The sequence below is a fragment of the Plecotus auritus genome (genome assembly GCF_963455305.1).
Source record: "Plecotus auritus genome assembly, chromosome: 1".
NCBI classification, from domain to species: Eukaryota; Metazoa; Chordata; class Mammalia; order Chiroptera; family Vespertilionidae; genus Plecotus; species Plecotus auritus.
Genome location: NC_137770.1, coordinates 68,590,840 through 68,606,382, shown reverse-complemented (window position 1 = coordinate 68,606,382; position 15,543 = coordinate 68,590,840). Strand labels below are relative to the sequence as shown.

Genomic DNA, 15,543 nt, shown 5'->3' with positions numbered 1-15,543 from the left:
CCTGAGGTGCAGGCAAGCCTTGGATGATGGTTGCCCAGCCGCCCAAGGCCGTCCTGAGGCGCAGGTAACCAGGGCCAGGCAAGGCTTGCGCTGCCGGCAGTGGCAGCAGCAGAGGTGTGATGGGGTGTTGCCTTCCCCTGATTGCCAGGTTGCCTCCTGCCCCTGAGGGCTCCTGGACTGTGAGAGGGGGCAGGCCGGGCTGAGGGACCCCCCCTCCAGTGCATGAATTTTCATGCACTGGGCCTCTAGTCATTAAATAAATCCCTTAAGCCCTCGAAAAGATTCTGATCACTTCCGCCTGGAGGCCCTCACTCTTTTTTTTTTTTAATATATTTTATTGATTTTATACAGAGAGGAAGGAAGAGGGATAGAGAGTTAGAAACATTGATGAGAGAGAAACATCGATCAGCTGCCTCCTGCACACCTCCCACTGAGGATGTGCCTGCAACCAAGTTACGTGCCCTTGACCAGAATTGAACCTGGGACCCCTCAGTCCGCAGGCCGACGCTCTATCCACTGAGCAAAACTGGTTTTGGCGAGGCCCTCACTCTTCACTCAGACCATCATTCGGTTCTGGGTTGACTCATTTCCTTTCTTTTTAGTTCTTCAAGCTAGAGCAGCAGATTTACCCAGGACCACAATGTCAATAGTCACTGGAGATGGATTTTCAGAAAGCTGTCCTAAGCTTTCTACTCTAATTGAGAAATGATAGTACCCAGACCCTAGGAGTTTCCATAATTCTATTTCCCTTAATTAGGAGAGTTTCCTCATGTTGTGGATAGGATCACTGAGAAAATGCATGCACACTCTTACTGCTAGGCCTGACCTGTAGTGTCCTCTAATGTTATGTTCAGCTAGCATGACCTATCATCCTTACCCTACTCTTTCTTGCTCTGTCACTTGAGGCTGCAGGCAGTGAGCATATAAGTGAGAGGTTTATTGTTAGTCCATATCTGGAAAGTCTCCCATGTACATACTGGGAGAGCTTAACAGTGGGTACATACTTCAAACAAGTTATGGGCAAGGTATTGAATTTCAGCATCTATCAAGTAGATTATTTCTAAATTCAGCTTCCTGATATAACATAATACTAACCCTCAAACGGTACCATTATGTAAATAAAGAGCTTGGAAGTATTAGCAAGATCCTGGGCCAAGCGGGATGCCAGGATCATGAACACCTGCTCACATGCTTCTGTGCACTGCTTCTCAGTTGGTTCCTCTTTTCAGTTGGATGCCCCTCACGGCTTTCCTTTCTATTTTTTATTTTTATTTTTTAAACCAGAGGTCCAGTTCCAACTTGATATTCTACAATCAGGTTGTTAATGGGCTTTGCAGAAATGAGTGTTCTTCATTGATTTCTGGTAGTACCCACTGAACTTTAGTTCCCAGGAAATGGTCAAGTCTGATTACAAGGTGATGGCAAAAACCTTTTCCAGGCATGTGACTTATTCGCTCTTGGACTAGTGCATGCCCACGCTTATTTTGCAGTGGCCTTGCTGATCTGGCATTTGACTGGGTAAATTTTATATCAGCTTTACCTAGTGTATCAGTTTGAGTACCAACAGGAAACAAATGAACACTTAAGTTAGGATAATTAGAAAAAGGTTTATTTACAAAGAGACCATTACAAAGATGTGTGTAAGATGTAGTGGAACCACAAGGAAGGACAGTGCAAGAACCTGAGGCCAGCAGCAGTGAACTGTTACTGTCCTAGGCCCGAAGGGACAAGATGTAAGAGGACCTAAGTGAGTCAGATAAAGAAGACCTCAGTATGCTGACCTCAGTCTTTTCTTACACTCTGATCTTCTTCTGGGTTCCCCTGGTAGAACCCAACTAGGTAAGCCAGAGGGCATGGGAGCCTATAGGTGTAGTCCACAGGGTAAGACTCCCTGGGCACAGAGCAAGGTGGAGAGTGGATCTAGAGGAGCAAATCAAATATACCTGGCACATACAGGAAGACTAGGGTTAAAATTAAATTCGTTTCTTGATATGTTTTGTGAATGACGTTCCAAAGATAATGATGTCCTTTGGGTATCTGACACCTCTAAGCCAGTGGTCGGCAAACTGCGGCTCGTGAGCCACATGCGGCTCTTTGGCCCCTTGAGTGTGGCTCTTCCACAAAATACCATGGCCTGGGCGAGTCTATTTTGAAGAAGTGGCGTTAGAAGAAGTTTAAGTTTAAAAAATTTGGCTCTCAAAAGAAATTTCAATCATTGTACTGTTGATATTTGGCTCTGTTGACTAATGAGTTTGCCGACCACTGCTCTAAGCAATACTTTTTACTGACTACATTCTTTATTAATCCTGGAAAGGTAGCAGAGTTCTTGAGATCCTAAGGTATCTTCTTGAATTGATTCAGTTAGGTGGTGATAAAGATTGTTTTGTCCTTTTTCAGATTATCTATATCTGCTAATACACATTATATTTTGTTAACACAGGGCTGGGCTTTCTGCAGAGAGGGAAGCGAGGAGGAAGTGGAAGAGGAGGGAGGAGTGAAAAGGAAGGCTGTATAATGAAGAATGAGTGTATTAGATGGGAAAGGCAGCAATGGAGAAGGATATTTTCCCATTGATTTTCAGAAAGAGTGGAAGGGAGGGGGAGAGACTGAGAGAGAGAGAAACATCTATGTAAAAGAGACATATCACCAGAATCAAACCTGGGAACCTTCAGTCCAAAGGCCAGCTGACACTCTATCCACTGACCCAAACTGGCTAGGGCTGGAAATTAGAGCTTTTTGTTTAAATGACTGCAGTGTGCTGAGGATACTGAGGAATGTCAGACAGGCGAGCCTGGAATCTAGGTAAAATACAGCATAGGATGATGGTGAGAAGCTCAGATTCTGAAGCCAGATTCCTGAGTTTACATTCTGTCTTTACTCCTTACAGCTTCCATGACCTTGGGAAAGTTACCCAACTTCCAGTTTCCACATCTGTAAATAGGAATGATAATAGTAACCACCGCAAACATTCTTAGGAGGAGTCAATGAGTTACTATTGGTAAAGTTCTTAGACAGAGCCCAGCACATAGAAAGGGCTATATAAATGTTAAATCAAATTTGAATAGTCTTCCCTGTTGGGCATCTTCTCTCAATCCCTGCCCACCCAGGGGTTATTGGTGTTTTCCTCCCAGTCTGTCAATGCACATCTGATTGGCTGTTCAGAGTTATGGGCTTGTGTGGTTTTCAGAAAGGAATGGTCAAAGCTGCCACTCAGAAGAAAAGGCCCTTTTCTGAATCTGGAAACTGAGCAATGCCTGATCCCTGGGGAGAAGGAAATGAATAGGTCCCAGGAGTCTCTCCCTGATATGAGTGTCCACCTCTGTGGTAGGAGATTACTGAGATATTGCCAGTCTGGGTTGGGTAGGGTTATTCTGACCTACTGCCCATTGCGATGTGGCCTTTGGGGCATTGCCGGGACACTACCTAAAGTCCCCCTGGCTGAATAATTTCCTCATGGAGAAGAGAAAATTCTTCCTCGGGCCAGGTCATCTAAGGTCTGGAATTGATACAAATGGGATAAAGTAACTTTCGTATCTTAATTTTTGGGTTCTCATCAGGAGCAGACTACTACAACCTTTCACCAGGGCAAGACGTTTCTGCAGAACACATGCCAGCCTGTTGAAGAAGATCCTGCTGGGCCTGTTCTGTCTGGGTGAGGTGTTGAGAATTCTGTGAGCGAGAGACACAATCACTTTAGGAATGTGACCTTGTGTCAAGATGTTTCTAAATGGGATACAACCTTATTCACAAACTGATCTTTTTTATTTGATGTATAGATCTGAATTATTTATAAGTAAATAATCTGAACTATATTTATTGAGTTGCATTTCTAGGAATAAGTAAAATCTGAGCATAAACTATTTTTCAAAATTATTTGATAGACTTAAATATTTCAGAGAATCTGGGCGTATGTCTGTTTTAGTGTCTTGATCCAATGTAGGGCATGGTCTTTATATCTTTATAGTCTTTACAAGAGAAACCTGTAGTATACATTACTTATTTGCTAGTGAGATCAATGATATAAAATATTTTTAATATATTTTATTGATTTTTTACAGAGAGGAAGGGAGAGGGATAGAGAGTTAGAAACATCAATGAGAGAGAAACATTGATCAGCTGCCTCCTGCACACCCCCAATTGGGGATGTGCCCGCAACCAAGGTACATGCCCTTGACCAGAATTGAACCTAGGACCCTTCAGTCTGCAGGCCGAAGCTTTATCCAGTGAACCAAACTGGCTAGGGCTAAAATATTTTTTAAAACAGCAAACCTCTATTTAATATATATTGTCAGTGATGTATGGGATTTTGATGTCAATATTAGAGGCAGCTGGGATGATGAGAACAAAAATTATATTTGGGGGTCAGTCAAGGAGCTATGGGATGAGGACTGTATAGTAAGTCCTCACTTAACATTGTCAATGGGTTCTGTCACTTTCAGTGGAGTGATGTATAATGAACCAATTTTACCAGAGGCTAATTGATATAAACAAGAGTTAAGTTACTATGGCATCTTATCAATGTTATAATGAAAGACATATTTTGAGGACCTGATATTTTTCCTAGTGTTTATATGATTTTGCTCAAGGTTAAAAGCTTTAGAAAAGACGACTTTTGGAATGTTTAATGGCGGATACTGATCAAATGCACTCCAAATTTACTCTGAAAAAGAATATCAGAGTAAATTCAAGGGAGTTAATGAAAGATAAGTGGAAATATGCAATATTTAAACTAAGTTGGACTCTCCCTGGGTATCCTCAAAAAGAAACCAGCCATCATCCTGGCCTTGAGAACTGCAGCTCCGTTTGAGGCTGGGGGCAACATCGCTGGAGGGTTTTTCTTGCTTTAAGTCCCAGACATTCATGACTAGAGCTTCATTTGTCCCTGGGGAGCTCTGACTTGTTGATCTTTACTCTGCCCCTTCTCCTCTTAGCTTATGCTGCCTACTTCCTGGCAGCCTGCATCTTGGATTTCCAGAGGGCACTGGCCTTGTTCGTCCTCACCTGCTTGGTGCTCTTGGTCCTGGTTCACCGCGCTCTTAAAAGTTTGTTTGGTAAAACATTAACAAGATGTCTGAAGCCCTTTGAAAACTCCTGCCTGAAGCTTTGGATGAAATGGTGAGTTAAGAATCTCAATATCCCTGGTCGCTCAAACGTGTCCCCCTTTCTTCTTTCTTTGACAGTTCCTGAGCTGTCTCTCAGACCCTCACCTATACTTTTCAAAATCAATGCTCAGAGAGCAAATAGCAACAGGCCTCTGAGCACTGGACTTCCATCCAGTTTCTTATAGCCTCGTGTATCAACATTGCTAGGGGGCAGGAAGGGTTAAGTTTCAGAGAAGAGTTTCCATCTACTTATTGTCAGGGTTCATGACAGAAATAAGGAAAACCATACTTTTCTGCAATGAAGTAATCAAAACAAAGAGGCTTATTTTCATTCTCAAAATCTGTGGGGGTTGAGAACTGCTAGCAGGGTCGCCTAAGACCATCGGAAAACACAGATATTTACATTACGATTCATTAACAGTAGCAAAATTACAGTTATGAAGTAGCAATGAAAATAATTTTATGGTTGGGGGTCACCACAACATGAGGAACTGTATTAAAGGGTCACAGCATTAGAAAGGTTGAGAACCACTGCTCTAGAGAGAGTTCCAGTTTCTGCCTATTCTCCAATGGACACACAGAGAATGGATGTTAAGAATGTTTGCAACAGCAATTATTTGGAGAAACACACCAGACTGCAACCTAAATTTTAGATCATTGATTTGACACTGAGGAGACAATGCTAAAATGACACTATTCGTTAGCAGGATAGATTCAAGCCAGATTTTATTCACTTTAAGCGAGAAGAGTTCACAGTAAGAACAGCTCCACAATTCAACCCTGCCTTGTTATCCTTGTTGTTGTTGTTCCTGAGGCATCTCAATGGACAAAGTACTCTTTTTGTTTTGCTTTCTTTTCATATGTGCTCTCCCTTCTAATTCTTTCCCCTGGAACTGGAATGACACCAACTCTCAGACCTGAGGAAACCAGTGTGTGTATTGACCCAGCAGGTTTGGTACATCAAGGGACCATAAGACCATAGGGGTTGGTTTGTGGCTTAGCTTTACTCTTGCCCTCGGAGTGGTTGGAAATTGCCTGAAGATTCATGGGGAGGACCATGCATACTTTTATTTCTTTTTAAAATACTTTGGTTTTTCATTAGTACAAGCTTAAAGAATGAGTCTTTATATCACATCTTACTGATATGGAAGCTTGAGGAAAGGAACTCATGTGATTTGCATCCTCAGGTTGGACTCTTTCAGCTTCATTATGTGAGTACAAGGATTGGAGAGAGAGCTGATTGCTAGGAAACTTCCAGATGAATGATTCTCAAGAGATGTCTCTGTGTCTAATCTATTGAGTTATTTCATTTACCCTTGGGGTGAACTTCTGTTTTTTAGAGGTAAGGTTAATTATTTGTTATTCATTCACTGAGTTGATGACATGGTATTGGCATTCCCTCTTTAGGGTGTTCGCTGGAGTCGCCTTGGTTGGCCTCATCCTGTGGCTAGCTCTAGACACAGCCCAAAGGCCAGAGCAGCTGATGTCCTTTGCAGGAATCTGCATGTTCATCCTCATCCTCTTTGCCTGCTCCAAACACCACAGTGCAGTGAGTTTGGGGTATTCAGGGTGGGCCAAGGGCTGTGTGTTACTGATTACAAAGTGCATGTGTCAAGTATTGATTACAAAGACATAGAACTAAGCTCTTTGGAATCTCCGGAATTTGCTTTGTTGTTGTTTATTTTGTGGTTTTTTTTTGTTTTGTTTTGTTTTTTTGATGATTTTGCTCTTAAGACAAGTTTTAAAGTTCTCAGAGGCTGTAGACCACTTATTTTCAAATGGTAGGCTATAATCCATTAATGAGCCTTGATATCAAATTAGTGGATCTAAGCCAGTGTTAAAGAACAAAAAAAAAAAAAAAAAAAAAGGAAAGAAAGAAAAGAGAATAAAGAATCGACTTGCATTGCACATAGGAATATTAAAGTATTGGTTATGATGCTTTTATTTGTATACTAGAGGCCCACACTGGAGTGGGGGAGGTCCCTCAGCCCAGTCTGTGCCCTCAGTTGGACATCCTTAGCACTGCTGCAGAGGCAGGAGAGGCTCCCACCACCGCCCTGCACTCACCAGCCTTGAGCCTGGCTTGTGGCTGAGTGGCACTCTCCCTGTGGGAGTGCATTGACCCCCAGGGGGCAGCTCCTGCATTGAGCATCTGCCCCCTGGTGATCAGTGCACATCAAAGTGATCAGTCATTCTGCCATTCAGTTTATTTGCATATTAGCCTTTTATTATATAGGATTATTATATAGGATATGTATGTATGCATGTGTGTCATCTAACCTGTAGACACAGTTTTAAAAACCATATGGACATATGTAGCTCTTTAAACAGTATCCCGCTCTGTTTCTCCCTGCTCCCTACTCCATTTTACCCCAGATTTCCTGTTAACATCCTTGGTTGGTTTCCTCCAGAGTACCATGAATCCATGTTTAAAACTTCAACCATATAATGGACAAGTAGGGTTTTTTTTTTTTTTGTTTTTTTTTGTTTTTTTTTTTTTTTTTGGCTTTTTACCTTTTATTTTTTTTTTTGTTTTTGTTTTTTTTGTTTTTTTTGTTTTGTTTTTTTTTCAAATTTTTATTAAGGTATTACATGTGTACATATCTTATCATTGCCCCCGACCCCCACCCCACTCCCATATATGCCCTCACCCCCCAATGTTTTGCATCCGTTGGTTACTCTTATATACATGCATATAAGTCCTTCAGTTGATCTCTTATTTCCCCCACCTCTCCCTAACCTTACCACTGTAATTTGACAGTCTGTTTGATGCTTTACTGCCTCTGTAACTATCTTTTTGTTCATCAGTTTATAATGTTTTTCATTATCCCCAAATGAGTGAGATCATGTGGTATTTTTCTTTCATTGACTGGCTTATTTCACTTAGCATAATGTTCTCTAATTCCATCCAAGTGCCTACAAATGGTAGTAATTCCTTCTTTTTTACGGCAGCATAGTATTCCATTGTGTAGATGTACCATAGTTTTCTGATCCAGTCATCTGCTGATGGGCATTTAGGCTGTTTCCAAATCTTAGCTATTGTAAATTGTGCTGCTATGAACATAGGGGTGCATATATCCTTTCTGATTGGTGTTTCTGGTTTCTTAGGATATATTCCTAGGAGTGGGATTACTGGGTCAAATGGGAGTTCCATTTTCAGTTTTTTGAGGAAACTCCATACTGTTCTCCACAGTGGCTGCACCAGTCTGCATTCCCACCAGCAGTGCACGAGGGTTCCTTTTTCTCCGCATCCTCGCCAACACTTGTCGTTTGTTGATTTGTTGATGATAGCCATTCTGACAGGTGTGAGATGGTATCGCATTGTTGTTTTGATTTGCATCTCTCGGATAATTAGTGACTTTGAGCATGTTTTCATGTGTCTCTTGGCCTTCCTTCTGTCTTCTTTCGAAAAGCTTCTATTTAGGTCCGTTGCCCATTTTTTTATTGGATCATTTATCTTCCTTTTATTAAGTTGTATAAGCTGCCTGTAGATGTTGGAAATTAAACCTTTATCAGTGATACCATTTGCAAATATGTTCTCCCATACAGTGGGGTTTCTTGTTGTTTTGTTGATGGTTTCTTTTGCTGTGCAAAAGCTTTTTATTTTGATGTAGTCCCATTTGTTTATTTTCTGTTTGGCTTCCATTACCCTAGGGGCAGTATCACTGAAAAAGTTCTTTTGGCATATGTCTGAGATTTTGCTGCCTGTGGATTCCTCTAGTATTTTTATGGTTTCCCGTCTTATATTTAAGTCCTGTACCCATTTTGAGTTTATTTTTGTGTATGGTGTAAGTTGGTGATCTAGTTTCATTTTTTTGCATGTATCTGTCCAATTTTCCCAACACCATTTATTAAAGAGACTGTCTTGACTCCATTGTATGCTCATGCCTCCTTTGTCAAATATTAAATGCGCATATTGGTTTGGGTCGATATCTGGATTCTCTATTCTGTTCCATTGATCTATATGTCTGTTCTTGTGCCAGTACCAGGCTGTTTTGAGGACAGTGGCTTTGTAATACAGCTTGAAATCTGGTATTGAGATCCCTCCTACTTTATTCTTCTTTCTCGGGATTGCTGTGGCTATTCGGGGTCTTTTTTTATTCCAGATGAATTTTTGGAGAGTTCTTTCTAGGTCTGTGAAATACGCCGTTGGTATTTTAATGGGGAGTGCATTGAATCTATAGATTGCTTTGGGTAGTATGGACATTTTAATGATGTTGATTCTACCAATCCATGAACATGGTATGTTCTTCCATCTGTTTACATCTTCCTCTATCTCTTTTTTCAGTGTCCTGTAGTTTTCCGCATATAGGTCTTTTACCTCCTTGGTTAGGTTTATTCCTAAGTATCTTAATTTTTTTGGTGCGATGGAAAATGGGATTGCTTTTTTAGTCTCTCTTTCTGTAAGTTCATTGTTGGTGTATAGAAATGCCATAGATTTCTTGGTGTTAATTTTGTATCCTGCTACATTGCCGAATTCATTAATTAAGTCTGTTAGTTTTTTGATGGAGTCTTTCGGGTTTTTTATGTACAATATCATGTCATCTGCAAATAAGGACAGCTTTACTTCTTCTTTTCCAATTTGGATGCCTTTTATTTCTTCTTCTTGTCTAATTGCAGTGGCTAATACTTCCAGTACTATGTCAAACAGGAGTGGTGAGAGTGGGCATCCCTGTCTTGTTCCTGTTCTTAGGGGAAATGGTTTTAGTTTTTGCCCATTGAGTATGATGTTAGCTGTGGGTTTATCATATATAGCTTTTATGATGTTGAGGTATGATCCTTCTATTCCCACCTTGTTGAGAGTTTTTATCAAGAAAGGGTGTTGGATTTTGTCAAATGCTTTTTCTGCATCAATTGATATGACTATGTGATTTTTATCTCTCAATTTGTTTATGTGATGTATCACATTTATTGATTTGCGGATATTGAACCATCCTTGCATTCCTGGGATAAATCCTACTTGGTCATGGTGTATGATCTTTCTGATGTACTGCTGGATCCTATTTGCTAGAATTTTATTGAGGATTTTGGCATCTACATTCATGAGAGATATTGGCCTGTAATTCTCCTTCATTGTGTTGTCTTTATCTGGTTTTTGTATTAGGGTGATGCTGGCTTCATAGAAGGAGCTGGGAAGTGTTCCTTCCTCTTGAATTTTTTGGAATAGTCTGAGGAGGATAGGTTTTAGTTCTTCCTTGAATGTTTGGTAGAACTCTCCTGTGAAGCCGTCTGGCCCCGGGCTTTTGTTTGCCGGAAGCTCTTTGATGACTGCTTCAATTTCTTCCATAGTTACTGGCATGTTGAGCTGTTTAGATTCTTCCTGATTGAGTTTTGGAAGGTTATATTTTTCTAGGAATATGTCCATTTCCTCCAGGTTGTCCAGTTTGTTGGAATAGAGTTGTTCGTAGTAATTTTTAACAATCCTTTGTATTTCGGCGGGATCTGTTGTTATTTCACCTCTTTCATTTCTGATCTTGTTTATTTGGGTCCTCTCCCTTTGCTTCTTGGTGAGCCTGGCTAGAGGTTCATCAATCTTGTTTATCCTTTCAAAGAACCAGCTCTTGGTTTTGTTGATCTTTTGTATTGTTTCTTTGGTCTCTATGTCGTTTATCTGTGCTCTGATCTTTATTATTTCCTTCCTTCTGCTTACACTGGGCTTTTCTTGTTGCTCTTTTTCTAACTCTTTGAGTTGTTGGGTTAGGTAATTTATTACCCCTGTTTCTTGTTTTTTGCAGTAGGCTTGTAGAGCTATGAACTTCCCTCTCAAGACTGCTTTCGCTGTGTCCCATAGATTTTGGATTGTAGTGTTTTCATTGTCATTTGTTGTCATGATGTTTTTTATTTCTTCTTTGATCTCTCTGGTAACCCAGTCATGGTTTAATAGCATGCTGTTTAGTCTCCATGTGTTTGATTTCTTTGGGTTGTTTTTATTGTAGTTGATTTCCAGTTTTATGCCACTGTGGTCTGAGAAGATGCTTGATATGATTTCTATCTTCTTGAATTTGAAGAGACTTTGCCTATGTCCCAACATATGGTCTATCTTTGAAAATGACCCATGTGCACTTGAGAAGAATGTATATTCTGTGGCTTTGGGGTGAAATGTTCTGAAGATGTCAATTAATTCCATCTGGTCTAGTGAGTCATTTAGGATTGATGTTTCTTTGCTGATGTTTTGTTTAGAGGATTTGTCCAATGGTGATAGTGGGGTATTAAAGTCTCCTACTATGATTGTATTGCTGTCAATGTCTCCCTTAATATCCTCCAGGAGTTTTTTTATGTATTTGGGTGCTCCTGTATTGGGTGCATATATGTTTACCAGAGTTATTTCTTCTTGTTGGATTGCTCCCTTTAGTATTATGAAATGGCCTTCCTTATCTCTTGTTATGTCCTTCAGTTTGAGATCTAATTTGTCAGAAATAAGTATTGCTACCCCAGCTTTTTTTTCAGTTCCATTTGCCTGGAAAACCTTTTTCCATCCCTTCACCCTCAGTCTGTGTGCGTCTTTTTTTCTGAGGTGGGTTTCTTGTAGACAGCAGATATATGGGTCGTGTTTTCTTATCCAATCTGTTACCCTATGTCTTTTGATTGGGGCATTTAATCCATTTACATTTAAAGTTATTATTGATAGGTACTTATTTGTCGCCATTCCTATTCTTTACCCCTGTGTTACTTCTTCGTTTCCTGTTTCTTTCTTTCTTTCTTTTTTTTTTACAGTAGACCCTTTAGCATTTCTTGCATTGCTGGTTTGGTGGTAATAAATTCCCTTAGTCCTTTTTTGTCTGTGAAGCTCCTGATTTCACCTTCAATTTTGATTGACAGCCTTGCTGGGTACAGTATTCTTGGATTCAGCCCCTTCCTTTGCATGACTTTGTATATTTCATTCCATTCCCTTCTGGCCTGATGAGTTTCTGTTGAGAAATCAGTTGCTAGTCTGATGGGGGTTCCTTTGTATGTAACTTTCTGTCTCTCTCTTGCTGCTTTTAAGATTCTTACTTTGTCGTTGGTGTTTGCCAATTTAATTATAATGTGCCTTGGCGTCGGTCTTTTGGGGTTCATTTTGCTTGGGACTCTGTGAGCTTCTTGGATTTGTGTGGGTTTTTTCTTCCCTATATCTGGGAAATTTTCTGTCATTATTTCTTCAAAGAGGTTTTCTATTCCTTGCTCAGCTTCCTTTCCTTCTGGAACCCCTATTATGCGGATGTTGTTTTGTTTCGTGTTGTCCCAAAGTTCCCTTAGACTCTCCTCCTGCCTTTTAATTTTTTTTTCTAGAAGTTGCTTTTCTTGGGTATTTTTTTCCATCTTGTCTTCTAGCTCACTGATGCGGTCCTCTGCTTCTTCTAGTCTACTCTTGATGCTTTCTATTGAGTTCTTTACAGCAGCGATGTCATTTTTCATTTCTTCTTGGTTCTTCTTCATTTCCTCTTGGTTCTTGCTCATATTGTCGAATTTGTCTTCCATTCTTTTCAGCCACCTTATGACCATTTCTCTGAATTCTTTTTCTGGAAGGTTGCTTGCCTCCATTTCGTTTACTTCCTTTTCTGGTGATGCCTGCTTTTCTTTCATATGCGGGCTGCTTCTTTGTCTCCCCATGGTCTCTCTTCTCTGGGTGTCTGGTTATGTAGTTCTCTCTCTCCTGGGTTGATTTAAAGGCACAAAATACAGCACTACCAGGTACAACTCACAAGGCACTGAACAGAAATGTATTCACGATATTAATAACCTCCAATAAAGGTGACCACCAGAGAAAGGCAAATTAGGTGATAGGAGAGAAAGAAGAAGAGGAAAAAAGAAAGAAAGAAAGAAAAAAAGAAAAAAGGAGTGTGAAAATGAAATTGGGAAAAGGGAAAGTAAAGAGAAAAAAAAAAGTAAGAGAGACAAGAAAGTGACTAAGAGAGAAAGGGGAACAGACTATATATATTGGGGATAAAACTCCAATAGAACAATCACTAATCCCGGCAAATGCCAGCAACAAGTGCCTGGGGATTAATACAAACTACAACACCAACTAATATGGATTGAGGCAAGGGAAAGCTGAAGCACAAAACAAACAAAAAAATAAACAAAAGAAGAATAAGCAAAACAATCTCACAAAAACAGCATAAAAATTGGATATAATCTACATTCAAGCAAACAACAACAAAAGGACAGAGAGAAGGACAAGTTTATGGATAGCTCAGACAGCGAAGGGAGAGGTGTATGTGGACTTGGAGCAGGGGATTAGAGATTAGATATGTAAGTAGGGTGAAATTTTAACAAGGGGTAAACAGAAAGAATAGGGAAAATCTAAAGCAGTAAAAGGGTAAGACAAACAGGACACTGAAAAGGGGGAGGTTAGGAAGAGAGTGATGGCCTAAAGGTAGAGTTGAGATAGAGTAAAACGATGCTAAAGGAAAGATAAAAAATAGAATGTAGAACCCTAATCCCAAAATAAAATGAAGAGAAAATAAAATGACACTTTAAAAAAAAAAAGATAAAATAGCAGTAGTAATAATACGGATTGAAAATAAAAATGTAATCATTAAAAAGGTAAAATCAAGTGATGAAAAAAGAAAAAAAAGTTTCTTGATTAAAGGATGCAAAAAATGAAAATAAAAAAAAATAAAAAAATAAAAAAATAAAAGGTAAAAATAAAATGTGAAGTAGTGAAGGTCATTCACTTCCTCTGTTTTTCTGTTTGGCACGCCTGTTTCTCAGTCCAGACAGTATTGCAGTTCCCTGCGATCCACTGCTCTTCGGTGTTGTAAGCCAGTCCTGATTTTAAGCAGGCGGTGTGTCTTAATTTCTCGTATTCCTTTATTTTTGATTACGCAAGAGTCAATTTGTGATTCAGCCCCTGGGTGGCAGTGTTTCTGGATTGACTTCCGGGTCTATCTATGGCCTCTCTAGGCAGTGTTAGAGCCTTTTTTCTCTGTGGCACTGCCACCGGCCTGTGGGCGTGGTCTGCCTCAGAGCTGACTCTCTGATGGTCACTCCCCGCTCCGATCCCCAGGTTCCAGAAAAACAACTTTCCCCTGCAGTCTCCCAGGGTGTCCCCAACTGGGTGATCCTATGTATTGGGCTTAGTAATCAGAAGCAAGGATTTGAAGAGGAAAAAGCCCAAGTGTGCGAACTCCAGGACTGCGAGTAAACCCAGGCACAAAGGGAGCGCACGGGCTGCGCGTAAGTCTGGACAGCCTGAAATTCTTAGGGTGTCCCTGCACTTCAGATCAAAATGGGTTGCTTTTTAGAGTGCCCTTCTCTTAGCAGCTCTGAGGACCCCTTTCCACAATCACAGATCACGCCAGCCCCTACAGCCACGGATTTTTCTAGGCACAGACTTCCCTGGTCCTCCAGCTCCCGCAAAACGCGCGTTCCTCTCTCCCGCCGGGACCAGAGACCTCACCTTATCCCAGGCGAAATCTGACCTTTCCGTGGTGGAGTGTAGAGCTCCTCTGAACCCGTGTGCTTGCGCCAGTTGGGGAGCGTTGTTCTGGGGCTCGCAGCTGTTCCTGGGGTGCCGCAGTTGTGGATTCTCAGGCTTCAGATAAGCTCCACTTTCCGGATCAAGATGGCGCAGACTCCGCGTCCAAGCCCGCAGCTCCGGGAGGGGACCCAGCCGCAGTTGGTGCTGCCAGGTCAGGAGAACCCCGTTCAGCAGTCCCCCACCTCCTTCTGGAATTCAGCTGTCTCCCAACCAGCCAACAAACACTCCTTGTGCGTCCCTCAGCTGTTCTTTCTTTCTGCTCCGGGACAAGGCTCGGAACACGTCTGTCTATTCCGCCGCCATTATCCCAGAGGACAAGTAGGGTTTAGAACTCACATAGGAATAACATGAGTTCTTATTGGTCCCAGGTGTCCTGGAGGACGGTGCTTTGGGGCCTGGGTCTTCAATTTGTCTTTGGGATCTTGGTCATCAGAACTGATCCTGGATTTAATGCATTTCAATGGCTGGGAGACCAGGTTCAGGTATGAGAAATTGAATGTGAGGGCTCTGCTCTTTCAGAACCTGAGAGAAAGGAGATTTGAGTGGGGAGGGGGGGACATGCAGAGATTGGACTACATCTTGTTAATGATGGTGGTGGGAGATCTGGTGGGAAAGGAAAGAGTATACTAGGGTACATATGAATAAAGAACTGTGAGAGATACATTCAGTAACAGAAGTAAGACCTAATCATGTCTGAGTCTGATCGAATGTTCCTCTTTGTCCTACCTGGCTTCACTCTTGTTCACTCTCTCTCTCTCTCTTTTCTTTCAGATTTTCCTGAGCTACACAGTGGCTGGCTCCAGTTTTGTCTTTGGGGATACACTGGTCAAGGATGTCTTTGCTTTTCAGGTCATTATCTGTTTTGTAGGCAGGGATGAGGGTCCGTGTGGGGAGAGGTGTAAAGCAGAGGATAAAAATGTGTGCCCAAGAGATCAGCCAGTCTACATACCAATTTGACCCTAAGAAGAGGATCTGACC

The 15,543-nt window shown here is 41.2% G+C and overlaps 1 protein-coding gene across 1 annotated transcript in view; it reads left to right on the top strand.

Annotated features, from left to right (window-relative positions):
• The window catches only part of SLC28A2 (solute carrier family 28 member 2), a gene marked incomplete at both ends in the record, with an annotated part of 34,814 nt that overhangs the window by 7,034 nt on the left and 12,237 nt on the right, over positions 1–15,543 (top strand). Inside the window, 5 exons of the mRNA XM_080672177.1 lie at positions 3,561–3,652; positions 4,932–5,115; positions 6,510–6,651; positions 14,934–15,047; positions 15,337–15,414. Of these exons, the coding sequence (XP_080528303.1) occupies positions 3,561–3,652; positions 4,932–5,115; positions 6,510–6,651; positions 14,934–15,047; positions 15,337–15,414 (610 nt within the window). The remainder of the gene's footprint in view (positions 1–3,560; positions 3,653–4,931; positions 5,116–6,509; positions 6,652–14,933; positions 15,048–15,336; positions 15,415–15,543) is intronic.